At 38.7% G+C, this 15,072-nt stretch overlaps 1 protein-coding gene across 4 annotated transcripts in view; it reads right to left on the minus strand.

Annotated features, from left to right (window-relative positions):
• Window positions 1–15,072, minus strand: part of PARP8 (poly(ADP-ribose) polymerase family member 8) — a 259,356-nt gene that overhangs the window by 83,941 nt on the left and 160,343 nt on the right. For all 4 annotated transcript variants that reach the window (XM_070743365.1, XM_070743362.1, XM_070743364.1 and 1 more), the window contains 4 exons: window positions 12,868–12,928; window positions 9,681–9,771; window positions 1,396–1,462; window positions 125–250 (listed from right to left, as the gene is read on the minus strand). In XM_070743365.1, coding sequence (XP_070599466.1) covers window positions 125–250; window positions 1,396–1,462; window positions 9,681–9,771; window positions 12,868–12,928 — 345 coding nt within the window. The remainder of the gene's footprint in view (window positions 1–124; window positions 251–1,395; window positions 1,463–9,680; window positions 9,772–12,867; window positions 12,929–15,072) is intronic.

The following is a 15,072-nucleotide window of genomic DNA, read 5'->3' on the forward strand; positions in this document are numbered from 1 at the left end:
ATAAAGTAAATCATCATGCCTGCGCTGAAACTAATGTGATAAGATTTCACTAAAATGTATAGCAAAACAGTCTCTCTCTTTTTTGACCAAGCAACAAGGTACATGTTTTATCGCTTCTTCATACCTGCGCAATGTAGAAAAGATGTGCAGGGGAGATTTGACTTTCTTTTCTGACAGTTTTTTGTTGTGCATACTGTTTGATTTTTCTTTGCCATTTTTCCATTGCTGGGTAACAAATGTTTGCATAATTCTGCAAAATATGAAACAAACAACTGTTCTGGGAATCGGGCAGGACAAATCAATCAATCAATCAATCAATCAATCAATCAATCAATCAATCAATCAATCAATCATGCGTACCTTACCTGGAATGGAAATTTAAGTCTGAACGGGAGTCCCAAAAATCTATGTTCTGTTTCAAACTGGATTTGGTTGATTGCATTGAAATGCTCTCACTCTTATGCTCTTAGCAACAGCTACCTTTAGCTTTTATATTAAAAGCTAGTATAAAAGTCTAGTATATCAGAAGCTCTTTTAACACATGTACTGTATGATCAAAAGTATCTGCAACTATTTCAGCAGTTGAAAAAAAAGAATACATAAAGAAAGATGCAACATGCATTGTAGTCCATTCAATCATCCATAATTTATCTTCCATGCTGCTGAATACAATCTATGGATAGCGTTCTTGAAAATGATAAGGAATGGATTTTTCATTTTCTAATCTATTCTGTAGAATATAAGTATACTTATACATATCTATAGCTTTCCATTCAAATCCTCTAAGTTAAAATATCCAAAACATCCACTCCAAAAATAAACAGGGTCCCTGATTTTAGGTCTATAAATAAGGCAGGATTCATCAGATTTTATTTTCTATTTAAAGCATAAAATTCATATATTTATCTCAAAGTGGTCTAAAAATCTCAGCTTCTTATTTAGCTTTTGGGTTTGTTAATGTCCAACAGATTTATATAAGATTGACCTTAAATATCCATTTATGAATTCTGAGAAAACCAAAAGATAAATTATTTCAATTTGTTATAGTCATGGAAGGCATTATAATAGTCAAAAATAACTATTGTTATTTAAATTGCAAAAATGAAATGGTAAATCTTAATGAATTATTAAGGGTTGTCAGAAATATTGCTTGAGTTGTTAATAATTCAAAGTGAATTTGCTAGAATATACTGTAGCCAGAAACAATACCTTGTAAATTGTATTTTTATATTGTTATAAGCCGCCCTGAGTCCTTCGAGATTGGGTGGCACAGAAGTCGAATTAATATTAATAATAATAATATTAATAATAACAACAACAACAACAACAATACCTTGCATCTAAAAACAAATACTTATGCATAACACATTCCTATCTCTATTTGGGAAAACTTACTTCTTCAGCTGATGCCCCAGTCCAAATCTTTCTTTAGTAGAGATCTGAAATACATCAATGGTGGGCACTGTAGAATAAAAAATATTGTTGAAAAAACAGGGGCAAACATATTGTTTAAAGGTCATCATTAATTGTACATGATGCTTTAGTTGGGCAACAAGGGTTTTAAGACACATGAGGTGTTCCAATTCTCATTCAAAGATACCCAGAACACTCAAAGTTTATAGTTCTCAATTTGACAATAAATATATGACGGTCTTGGCATATTTGGGATTCTTCCCGTGTAGGATTCAGAAATTTCTGGCGACGTTTCGACGAGGTCCCACTCGTCATCTTCAGGCTGGTGCTTCTGTCCTTGTCCTAGGGTGAATTTGGAATGGAGTTGCTTAACTAGAGTCATGTTGGAGCCAATCCTCAGGCAACTTCTTTCTCACCAGAATTTGTCACAAATTCTGCTGACAGAAGTTCCCCGAGGATGAGTTCCAGCATAACCTCAAAAGACTAAACTTTTGGTTCCGGTGGGATGATCTGTATTTCTTACCATGGTGAAGTTCGACTTTACTACCAGATATAATTCAAAATCCGCAGTTATGGGATGAATAAAAACATCTGCAAGTTATGTAAATTATGAAGATTTCAAACACTGGATGAGTTTTATATTCTTCCGCAGAGTAAGGAGTTAAATGAAACAGGAACGCGGTGGTGACTGCCATTTTTAGTAGTTGGCAGGTTTGTACTTTTTGTGCCTATCGGATATATCTGACATTGGACCTTGTAAAATTTTATTCAAGCCTTACTTGGCAATAAATGAGTTTGACTTGCAGGGACATTGCCTGAAAACCTAATGTAGCTGCTGGAGAAATGAAAGCAAAGAGAGCAGAGAATAGAGAAAGAGCGATAACAATGCATAGAGGCAATGCATAATTTATAAAACAGGCCATCTGAAGCAGAAACTTTTTGCTATCCTTTTATGAGTATTTCATTCCCCATTTATGCTGTGTGCAAGTATTATTAAAATTGGAAAAACGTATTAAAGAGAAAAACACCTGGTTTGTTTTTAAGAAAAAGAAGAGTCTCCTTTTGGTGGTGATGAACTATTAATATTACTAGAGAGAATTAGAAATCTGGGCTGAAAAGAGATTTAGGAAAGTATAAAGTTTTAGGAAAGTAATAAAGTTTCTAAAAGGAAAAAGATTAAATGAGCTGGTATTGTGATTACTTTTAACGCTAGTATTGTATTTTTAGGCATGCCCAGGTTCGCCTGGTGCACCAGTTACGGCCCTATTTGTACAGGGAGTCATTGCTCACATTCGCTCATGCCCTCATCACCTCGAGGTTTGATTACTGCAACGCTCTCTACATGGGGCTACCTTTGAAAAGTGTTCGGAAACTTCAGATCGTGCAGAACGCAGCCGTGAGAGCCATTGTGGGGCTTCCCAGATTCACCCACGTTTCTTCAACACTCCGTGGTATGCACTGGCTGCCGATCAGTTTCCAGTCACAATTCAAAGTGTTGGTTATGACCTTTAAAGCCCTACATGGCATTGGACCAGAGTACCTCCGGAACCGCCTACTACCGCACGAATCCCAGTGGCCGATAAGGTCCCACAGAGTTGGCCTTCTCTGGGTCCCGTCGACTAAACAATGTCATTTGGCGGGCCCCGGGGGAAGAGCCTTCTCTGTGGTGGCCCCAGACCTCTGGAATCAACTTCCCCCGGAGATTAGAACTGCCCCCACCCTCCTTGTCTTTCGTAAATTACTCAAGACTCACTTATACCGCCAGGCATGGGGGAGTTGAGATACCTTTACCCCAGGCTTCTTCATGTTTTGTTTCATGTTTGGTATGAATGTGCTGTTTGGTTTTTAAATATATGATAGGGTTTTATATGTTTCTTTTAATATTAGATTTGTTTTGTTATAATATTGTTTTTATTGTTGTGAGCTGCCCCAAGTATTCAGGGAGGGGCGGCATACAAATGTAATTAATAAATAAATGAATGAATGAATGAATGAATGAATAAATAAATATGATTTTCAAATTTCTATATTTGTGCAATGAATTATGTTATATAATGATGGCATATACATATATGTTATATAAGTATGTGCATGACCATGGTGATAACAATGAGCTTCTTGTCCCTTGAAAAAAGTCTCCAAATTATGCAAACAAGAGACAGGTTAGATTTACCACAAGAACACAGCTCATTTCAGTAATATAAAGCGGTTTTGTTTGGAAATCATTGCTACATACTTCTAGAGAAGCTCAGGATTGAAGCAGCACTTGATGTAAACAAAACCAACCTGCAGGGTTACATTTCAAAAGTACTTGCATTAGTATAATTAGATACTACAAATTGTAACAGCTGGTTTAGGAAATTTTTAAAAAAATTAAAATTGTTAAAAGCAGGAAGGAAGCATTTTATCAAGTCACAGAACCAATTATGATACTGAAATTTTGGTTTACTGCAATTAAAATAATAGCCTGTCAAAATGTAAAACTGAGTGAAAAACAGTCCGCTATAAAAGGCTTATAATGACTTTTATCTCAGCAAATATTTAAAGTGTTGCTTAATTGGACCTAGTTTACTGAATCTCTAATGCCATATGTTGCTATTAATAGAGAACTATAATTTTCTCTATTCTTTTTTTCTTCCTTGCAGTATTAATATTTATAAATATATTTGTATACAAGCATTATTTGCATTCTTAATTGCTTGGCTACAATCCAAACTACCATAACAGCAACTGCAATAATCATATAAGAAAAGAAAATACTGGTTGGTTATATGCAGCATTTTTGAAGTTTTATTGTTGTTGTTTAAGAGCAGCATCAAAAAACACCGTCATTTTTGCTTGAATATCTAGTGATTAACTCTAATTTCTGCCTCAAGTAATCATACTGTACTAATTGGACAAATTACTTGCAGCCTCAAATGATCTAATGTTATAAATTAACTTGCAATAATTTAATATATAACCATAAGTGAATTATTTAGTAAAAATGAAAATGATTAGTCAAATTTATATAACCAATTTCCAAACTGACTCATGGCAATAGACTAATAGACGTCCTTGAGACAAGTTGACTTCTAATTACTGTATTCATGTAGTTCTCTTGGCAGGATCCGTTTGCTATCTTCAGGGAGGGCTTGTTTATGTTTTAGTTTCCAAATCTAAATCCACTGCTCTAAAATTGTCATCCACTAACCAGGGTCAATCTTTATTAACTTCCAAGAGCAACGAAGGTCTGTAAAGATCTTACTTAGGAGGAAGACTACCAGAAAATATCGGGCAGTTGATTAGACTGAAAAAATGAAAAATGTCTTGGAAACAGGCAACCACCTTTGTGTGAACATTCACAGAACGTATAGTATTTATTTAGTTACCGGTACTTAATTTATTTACATGCCACTCCAATCCAAAAGGACTCTGAGTAGTTTACATTTCTCTCTTACAGTAAGAAGGCTAAAAGTCAAACAAAGAAGACAATTTATATTTGGAGCCGGAACTGTATCTATGGAAGCAAGCATCAAACAAAACTCCTTAGTCTTGTATACTAATGTTACCATATAGCAGTCTGCGCAGCTCCCAATTTCTAGAGATTAAATCTATTTCAAAATCTTTAGTTTCCAAAATAGCACGTGTGCTGGCAGATATATTTACCATAATTGTGCTAGAAGCAGGGCTCAGACAAACTGGGAAACCAAAATCTCTTGGGCATAACCTGCTGCTGACTTGATCGAAGTGTATAAAATCATGCATGGGATAGAAAAGGTGGATAGAGAAAAAAATATTTTCTCTATCACACAATACTAGGACAAGGGGACACTCCCTAAAGCTCATAGGTAAGAAAGTGAGGACAAATCAAGGGAAATATTTCTTTACCCAGAGGGTTGTTGGTTTATGGAATTCACTTCCAGAAGAGGTCGTGACAGCTGTCAGCCTTGATAGCTTCAAGGCAGGATTAGACAGATTCATGGGTGCCAAGTGTATCGGTGGTTATTGAAACGGATGTCCATGTGCCGCCTCTGTGTTGGTTGAGGCAGGCAGGATTTCCTTGAGTACCATTTGTTGGGGGTCAGGGGAAAGAGAGAGTCTTGCCTTCTCTTTCTGCTCAAGATCCTCATGGACAATTGGTGGGCCACTGTGTGACACAGAATGCTGGACTCGATGGGCTTTGGCCTGATTCAGCATCGCTCTTCTTATGTTCTTATGTTCAACGATATTCCAAGGCCTGACACTATCTGGAAGAAGGCCACCCTGTCCATTTTTGCAAAGCTCTCCTGTCCTTTGGCTGCTGCAAATCTGTTGACAAGCCCTTTGCTAGTTCATGGAACGTTTTCTTCTAAACATGCCCTGCTGCTAATTCAGGTTGCTACTCATGTTGTCCAAGTTCTGAACAACATCTCAAGGACACCTAAAACCATCAGTCGATGGCTTCAAGCATTTTCCATACTTCATGTGGTCCAGATCTTAATCAATCTTCTCTCTCCCCAGGCTTCAGGAGGCTTTCCTAAACCCCGGGGATGGCAAAAAATGGACCAACCGGAAGTTCAGAAACAAACATCACGTAGTCCTAGGTGCTTGGGAAGTTCCCGACTGGTGAAGAAATGCGAAATCCAGCATAGTGATCTCGTTTGCTGTGTTGTATTGACATAATGATGATGATGATGATGATGATGATGATGATGATGATGATGATGATAATAATAATAATAATAATAATGATGATGATGATGATGATGATGACTCAACCATTCCCAAGAAGCCAAATTAATATAGGAAAGGCCTTCTGGAGGGTCAGAAGTTAGAAATTGTTTGTCCTGTTATTTTATAGGAAGACAATGTGGTGAAGGGAAAACACCAGCTTCCTTCTAAGTAAGCCACGACTCCTGACTGTAAGTCTCTGCAGACTCATGGATAGCTAAGTGTCAAGGCTGCTATGTAAAAAGGGCATGTGTGTGTGGGCTGGAGAAGAAGGTGGAAGAAACAGCAGATACCAGAAAACAAAAACAACCAGGAGAAGCCTGTGGAGAAAGCACCAGCTGGAGTTATTGCTATCACGTCCTATATAAACAGACTCGCCTACCTTTCTATGCTGTCTGGCTGAGATCCAGCTCATTTCACGGGCACAGAATAGAACTGGTTCCTCATATTGGAAAGCATTATTTAAAAGGAAGGAGCGAGACAAGCTTTTCTGACTTTTGAGCCAAGAGGAAATACCCTGCTCAACAAAATAAAGGGAACACTTAAACAACACAATATAACTCCCAAGTAAATCAAACTTCGGTGAAATCAAACTGTCCAAGTAGGAAGCAACATTGATTGACCATCAATTTCACATGCTGTTGTGCACATTCAACTTTGTACAGAACAAATTATTCAATGAGAATATTTCATTCATTCATATCTAGGATGTGTTCTTTGAATGTTCCCTTTATTTTTTTGAGCAGTATATTTTATAGGCCTCGAGGCTCAAATTTAGGCCCGAAATTACAAAAGTATGTATAATTAAAAATAAACAACTTTTTTTTCTTACCCTCACTTCCTTATACCCTTCCCCTGGCTGTTGTGAGCCACGACTGGTGCCAAGCCAGGTAAATCCAGTATCTTCTGTGCCCACAGTGGACATGAAGCCCCTAGGCCTGTGATGGTGAACCTATGGCATGCGTGCCACAGGTGGCACAGAGTCATATCTGCTGGGATGCGAGCTGTTGTCCTAGCTCAGCTCCAGTGCATATATGTGCGCCAGCCAGTTGATTTTTGTCTTAATGGAGGCTCTGGGAGGGCATTTTTGGCCTTACCAGGCTCCAAGAAAGCCTCTGGAGCCTGGGGGTGGTGAAAATCAGGCCCACTGGACTTCAGGAAATGGGAAGTTTCTGGCCTCCAGGGGGTCTCCGGGGAGGGGGGGGGTGAGGGAAGTCATTTTTGCCCTCCCTAGGCTCCAGGGAAGCCTCTGGAGCAGGAGTCCTCAAACTTGGCTGGAGAATTCTGGGAGTTGAAGTCCACAAGTCTTAGAAACATAGAAGTCTGATGGCAGAAAAAGACCTCATGGTCCATCTAGTCTGCCCTTATACTATTTTCTGTATTTTATCTTAGGATGGATATGTGTTTATCCCAGGCATGTTTAAATTCAGTTACTGTGGATTTATCTACCACGTCTGCTGGAAGTTTGTTCCAAGGATCTACTACTCTTTCAGTAAAATAATATTTTCTCATGTTGTTTTGATCTTTCCCCCAACTAACTTCAGATTGTGTCCCCTTGTTCTTGTGTTCACTTTCCTATTAAAAACACTTCCCTCCTGGACCTTATTTAACCCTTTAATATATTTAAATGTTTCGATCATGTCCCCCCTTTTCCTTCTGTCCTCCAGACTATACAGATTGAGTTCATGAAGTCTTTCCTGATACGTTTTATGCTTAAGACCTTCCACCATTCTTGTAGCCCGTCTTTGGACCCGTTCAATTTTGTCAATATCTTTTTGTAAGTGAGGTCTCCAGAACTGAACACAGTATTCCAAATGTGGTCTCACCATTCTATATAGCGGGATCATAATCTCCCTCTTTCTGCTTGTTATACCTCTAGCTATGCAGCCAAGCATCCTACTTGCTTTCCCTACCGCCTGACTGCACTGTCTTAAAGTTGCCAAGTTTCAGGACCCCTGCTCTGTAGCTTGAGGAGGGCGAAAAATGGGTCTAGCCAGCCCACCGGAATTCTGGAAACCAGGGGGGTAATACATGTATGCATTGAAGAGGGGCAGCATGGGGGTTGTACACTCATGCACAGCGGTGTATGGCACATGGGGAGGGCATAAAATTATGGGTGTAGGCACACATGTGTGGGTGAAAGTGCAAGCATGCACCCTTTTGTCAACCGAGGGCAGAAAGGTTCGCCATCACTGCCCTAGGCCGTCCCGGAGAGCCCCAGCATGGAGGCCCTGTGGTGTTTTTCTTCAAAGCAGCCTCTCGCTATCAGCTACTCATCTCTCCTTTCCTCCTCAGTTGATACATACTCCGGCAGGCCTCCACAGGTAAGAGGGGTTTTGTTTGAGTTCTACTTTTTAAAAAATAAATAAATAAACCATCTTCTTCCAGTGAATCTCTAGTGACCTATTATTGAAGCCCAGGATTCTACGAAAACATGAGTTGAGAAACCCTGGTCCAGAGACTTCCAATGAAGCAAATTCAATACCTTTATGCCAATGGTTGAATGCCCACTGAATCTGCTGGTGTATTTTCTTTTTGGTGTGCTTTCTTTCTTTCTTTCTTTCTTTCTTTCTTTCTTTCTTTCTTTCTTTCTTTCTTTCTTTCTTTTTAATAAAAAGAATTTACTTTTGAGTTATTGGTTAGGATTGCTGACACTCCAAAGAGTCTGCCTTGTTTTCAAGCCCAACTTTGAATTCTTAAGGCTCTCGGGAGAATAAACTATAGCTACACATCTTTGCAGACTCCACTGTTTCTTCTGTGTCTTCTAACAAGACAGCTCCACATTTCCTTCTCTACAAGGGTCTTCCAATGACAAGGGGCTGCCATTGAAATTTAATTAGAAGACAGTACAAAATAATACACTTTTCTTTATTAACAATCTGTTCTGATTGCTATCTACACTGATTGGTTTTGGAGTATTGCAATCTACCCATAGTAGTTCTACATAGTGCTCACCTGTATTAAATAATTCTTAGCAATTCAACATTTATTTTCAAAGAAACATAGAAGAATGACAGCAGAAAAATACCTCATTGTCCATCTAGTCTGCCCTTATACTATTTCCTGTATTTTATCTTAGAGTGGCTATATGTTTATCCCAGGCATATTTAAATTCAGTTATTGTGGATTTACCAACTACGTCTGCTGGAAGTTTGATCCAAGCATCTACTACTCTTTCAGTATAATTTCAGTACAAAGAGTACAATTATGTACCACCTATGTGTCATCAAAGACACATAGAAGTCGTCATGAAGATATTATACAGGAAAAATATATAGGAAAGTGAACACTAGAACAAGGGAGCACAATCTGAGGTTAGCTGGGAGAAATATCAGAAGCAACATGAGAAAATATTATTTTACTGAAAGAGTAGTAGATGCTTGGAACAAACTTCCAACAGACGTCGTTGGTAAATCCACAGTAACTTGAATTTAAACATGCCTGGGATAAACATATATCCATCCTAAAATAAAATACAGGAAATAGTATAAGGGCAGACTAGATGAACCATGAGGTTCTTTTCTGCCATCAATCTTCTAAGTTTCTATGTTTCTAAAAAGTCAAAAGTAACTTACCAGGTCCATTTAAGTATTGTGTGAGTGAACAGTGCAAACGCACAATTATAGGCTCTGTGCGGATTACATCCCAGGCCACTGCAATCTCTTCCTGAATGAAAAACACGACAGAACTTGTTAGCAGCAAATTCGCACTGGACATTTTTTTAAATTTCACAGCAGGCAATGAAAGGTGCTCATTTAAGTTCTCTTCTAAACTGACTGGCCAAGATAAATGTTGTATCAGCTGCTATCTAATATATAAAAGGTCAGTAGTAGAACTAAAATGGGACTTGAACAGGAACTAGCTCTATAAGAGGAAAGAAATGCCAAATTTGCTTAGTTGTAACAGCATATAAACTTTGTTCTGGAAGATTTGGTTTTCTCAGCTTCCAGAAATGAAACTAAACTCATCAACCATCTTTTACACTTGGAAAGACATAATCTTTACAGATATTCATTGGTATGTACATCATTTGCATGTAATGGGTTCCAAGTTCTTCTTTATGTATCCCCAAAATGGGTTGAAAAAAACACATGCTTGTGACTATAAATAACTGGGAGTGTGCAACTTTTCTGAACCAGTAGTAACTTAATACTTGGGAGGTAATATAAGAACACCCAATCACATTTACGGATTTCATTTTCTTCTGGGAAAAGAATTGTTTAAATGTTATGTTTAGTCTGTCTGAAAGCTTTAATATAGTTTTTGTATACTTTCTACCTGGCTATTTTGAGAGTACAGGATCCTACCATCAACTTCAGTGGGCCACAAATATGGGGTCAGAGACAACGCTAGAGATTGGCCATCTGTGATGTAAGCAGCTGAGGAGAACATTGGTCTAATTTAGGTGTTGTGATTCCGTCCGAGGCCCCTCAGGGAACGGCTGATCTTCTGTCGGTTTTCCTGCTCAGAGGGGGAGGATGAGGAACAGGAGGTGCAGGCAGACGAGGAGGAGGAATCCCAGGCTGAGGAAGAGGGGGAACAGCAAGAGGCCCCCGAGAGGGAGCTCTCCCCAGCAAGCAGCCTGGATTCCTTAGAGGAAAATGCACAAGCAATAATCGATCTGCGACAGAGAAGAGCAACACAAAGAAGGGAGCAATTGGCTAGGTACTTTCAGCACTAAAGAGGCAACAGCTGGGTTTGGGTGTGGTGCTCTCTGGAAAGGCTAAAAGGCAGACCCACCCTTCCTGGCTTGTGGAGTATGATCTTTGGGAGTCTTGGGACCTGGCTGTGATCTTTGGCGTCTTGGAATTCTGGTTTGTGACTTTGAATACTGAAACCTTGGGGGGGGGGGGAAAGGTGGGGGTCTTATGCTCTACAGTGGTGGGTGTGCCAGCAAGAAGTTTGCTGTATTGTCTGGACATCAGGACTCTGCTGTAAAGTCTCCTAGCCTGCCTGTTGGGAAGAACAGGTTTTTCTCTGTGTTTATTTTTCAAGCTATAAAGTACTTTTGCTTTTACCAGCGTGTCTGGCTGTTTTTTCCAGTTGGTGTTGAGGTCTGGGGGAACCCAGACAGAACATTAGATAATACAACTTCCATCAGGAATGTCTGAATCAATACAAATCCAATCTGTTTTGAAGTCCATGTTTGCATTTGCATAGAGATTTTGTACAAAATTTTGCCTAATGTAGCATTTTTAAAATGAATTCTTTACTATATCTTCTTACTAAGGACAATGCAGAATTGTTATTCTTTATTACATACATTCTCCAAGTAGGTTTTTCTCAACTATCCTGTTTTTGTACAGAACTTTCAGAGATATGTTCGTTTTCAGACACAACTTAGAAAATTTATTTATCCAATGAAATTAGCTTATTGTAATTCAAGATGTGTCACATAGGGTTTAGTTTATGCAGATCTCACAAATGTGATTCCAAAGAAATCTAGGGCATACTGCTTTTATAGGCATTTATTGTATTTTTCAGAGTATAAGATGCATCTCTCCCCTCCACAAAAAAGAGCATGAAAATCTGGGTGCAACTTAAACTCCAAATGTAGCCCCACCCAGCCTCTTAAACAGAGGATTCAGAGGCTCAAAAAAGCCTCTGGAATGGAGATGGAGCTTCAGACTGTGAAATGGAGCTTCAGAAAAAAAGCTTTTCAAATGGAGGTTTCAGACGCAGAAAAAAAAGCAAGGAGCAGACTTCAAAACCAATGAACTTGTTGCTAAAATTCACCTCTGGAAACAACTGATTGGGGGTATTCTGGGAGTCCAATCCACTCACCAATCAGCTTTTTTCTTTATTTTTCTCCCCCAAAACTAAGGTGCATCTTGTAGTCTGTTGTGGTTAGCTCTGGCCCAGCTCCTGCCCCAAGGACTGTGGATGTGGGGGAGACATCCACATGCTGCAGGCCTGTTTTGCCCCCGGTGGAATATGATGATGAAGGCTCCTCTGACCAAGAAGACATGAGTGACAGGGAGGAGGAGAGTGTGGCAGACAGCTCAGAAGGAGATCAATTATCTAGCTCCTCCTTGGAACCAGAACAAGAGTTAATTATACAGCCACGCATGCGGAGAGTGATGCATAGGCAACAACAACTGAGAGATTATTATCAAAGAAAATGAGGCCACCTGTGGTTGGGTGGGGCTGTGGTAATTAGTGAGGCTGCTATAAAGAGCAGCCTGTGGGTTTGGCCATTGTGGAGGATTATCTGATCGTTGTGTTTCGTGCCTGCTTTGCTGACTTTGACTTTTTGTGTGCTGATTTCCCCCCGCTTTGAAACTAAACCAGAGCAAAGTGTGTGTCACTTTGTGAAAGAAGAAGGACTGTGAATTCCCTCACAGCTGCAAGCTAAGTATCACAGAACTGATAAGGGACTTGTACAAATTACCAGTTTGTTTGGAGAGGAGTGCTCTTTGCTATACCAAAAGAGGGGTTAGTTTAAGTGAATTTTCATTATAAAGAACATTGTTTTGAATTTTCAAATGTGTGTGTGCCTGAAATTTGTACCAGTGAATTTTTGGGAGGAGTCTACCAGAGAGCCCGACAGAACATAGTCCGAAAAATATGGTACCTTGGGAAACCATTCTGCAAAGATTTCCACTGAAAACAGAAACACATTCTCTCCCATGCAAGAAAAAATATGATTTTTTTTAAAAAGAGGTAACTGCCTGTGAACAACTGACTTCAAATCAGTTGTTGAAATACAGAGACAGTTGCTTTTCAAACTTCATTATTCAACCTTGTTATTAGATTACTTACATCAAGAAAACTAACATCAACATGCAGATCAATATCTACATCATCAATGGCTCCATATTCCCTGAAAGGAAAGAACATTACATTATATCAAAGTCTGAAACTTTTGATCATCCTTCCCAAGCTAACTGGCTATATGAAAAGCAGTTTAAAGCAGAAAAGCTATGCTCTAGCAGTGAAACACATTTGATTTGCCAATGGATTAGAATAAATAATTCTTTATTAATGAATGTCCCCTATTTATAGTTCAGCAAAACCTTGAAGAGTGCATGCTAGTAAAAACAGACAGGATTTGACTGGATGAACAGATAACTAACACTATTAAGTACACAAAGAATGAATGAGCTAAAATAATAGCATCTCTTCCAATTTTTTTTTTTTTTAATTATAGCCAATGAATAGTACTTGGAAATGTGATTTCACTGAATTCAATATCTGTTTAATAATAAAGCAATATAGCAATAAAGCCCCGAGTCTTCAGAGAGGGGCGGCATGCAAATCTAATAAATTATTATTATTATTATTATTAATTATTAATATAAGGGAATATTTGTAGCTCATGGTTGAACTGTAGGGTCCCCCTGATGGTCTGTGAGCTTTGTTTCCTTGCAGACGTTTCATTCCTAAACCAGGTAACATTACCACTGCACTGATGATGTTATCTAGTTTGGTAATGAAAGGTTAATAATAAACATCAAGCAAATACAATTATTTTTTCAAGCCCATCAATTATAAACATTGTTTAAGCTCATCTGAAGAATCAACACTATTACTGCAGGCTGTTCATATATAAGAAAACTTTACTTCAGAATTTAAGAGGACTCTAAGAGAAAAAAAGAATAAAAAATATTTTGGTTCTAATGCATGCTTAATGATAACAAGAATTTATTTTCTAGAATGAATCTGGGTGGAACCAGAAGTTTTGTTATTCTTTCAAGAGAAAGAAATGTTACGTTTTCTAACTTCCCTGACAATAATTTTATCTATCATTTTCTAGGATAAAGGTATTATCCTATGGATACTGTCATTATTAGACAATTAGACTATCTTTTATATGTAAAAAAAGCTCTGGCTCTGGATAAAATCTTTTTTATCTAATGATCTTTCTGAAATCATCCCTCTGGCAAGCCTTCATGTTCTCCTTCATGTTCACTCAAGCTCCCCAAAAATAAGGGAGAAAAACAGACACCTCCATTAACTTTTCAAAAGCTGCAGGGCAGTTTTTGGCACAGTATTCATTTTTGAATCTTCTTAGTGTGTTATAGAAATTTCCAAAACACACCAATCAAAAAAATAGCTCCCCTATTCCCAAATATCCTCCCCACTTACAAAATACTCATGAACTGAAATACTCCCAAGAATTGTTCTTATTACCCCAGATTACTTCAGTTTTCTAAATATCTCCGGGACCGCCTTCTGCTGCATGAATCCCAGTGACCAGTTAGGTCCCACAGAGTTGGCCTTCTCTGGGTCCCATCGACTAAACAATGTTGTCTGGCGGGACCCAGGGGAAGAGCCTTCTCTGTGGCGGCCACGACCCTCTGGAACCAGCTCCCCCCGGAGATTAGGATTGCCCCCACCCTCCTTGCCTTTCGTAAACTCCTTAAAACCCACCTCTGCCGTCAGGCATGGGGAAATTGAGACATCTCCCCCAGGCCTATATAGTTTATGCATGGTATGTTTGTGTGTATGTTTTGCTTTTTAAAATAAGGGGGTTTTAGTTACTTTTAAATATTAGATTTGTTGTATATTGTTTCACTATTGTTGTGAGCCGCCCCGAGTCTACTGAGAGGGGCAGCATACAAATATAATAAATAATAATAATAATATAACTTCCAAATCAATCATTGACTGTCAATAAAAACTCGTATAGCCCACTGTACGATTTAGGACCACAATTCATCCCAAAATTTATATTGCTAAGTGAAACGTATGTTTGTTAAGAGAGCTTTGCCCACTTTACAACTTTTCTTGCCACGATTGTTAAATGAATCACTGCAATTGGTAACTTAGCAACACATTTGTTAAAGAAATCTGGTTTCCTCATTGACTCTGCTTGTTAGAAGGCCATGAAACTAACCACAAGATCATGGGACTCTGCAACTGTCATAAAAATTGTTGTGGCTAGCCCTGGGCCAGTTCCTGCTCCGAGGACTGTGGGTGTTGGTTTGGGAGAATCTTCACGTTATCAGAGACCGTTTTGTTGCC

Source organism: Erythrolamprus reginae, chromosome 2, assembly GCF_031021105.1.
Source record: "Erythrolamprus reginae isolate rEryReg1 chromosome 2, rEryReg1.hap1, whole genome shotgun sequence".
Taxonomy (NCBI): domain Eukaryota; kingdom Metazoa; phylum Chordata; class Lepidosauria; order Squamata; family Dipsadidae; genus Erythrolamprus; species Erythrolamprus reginae.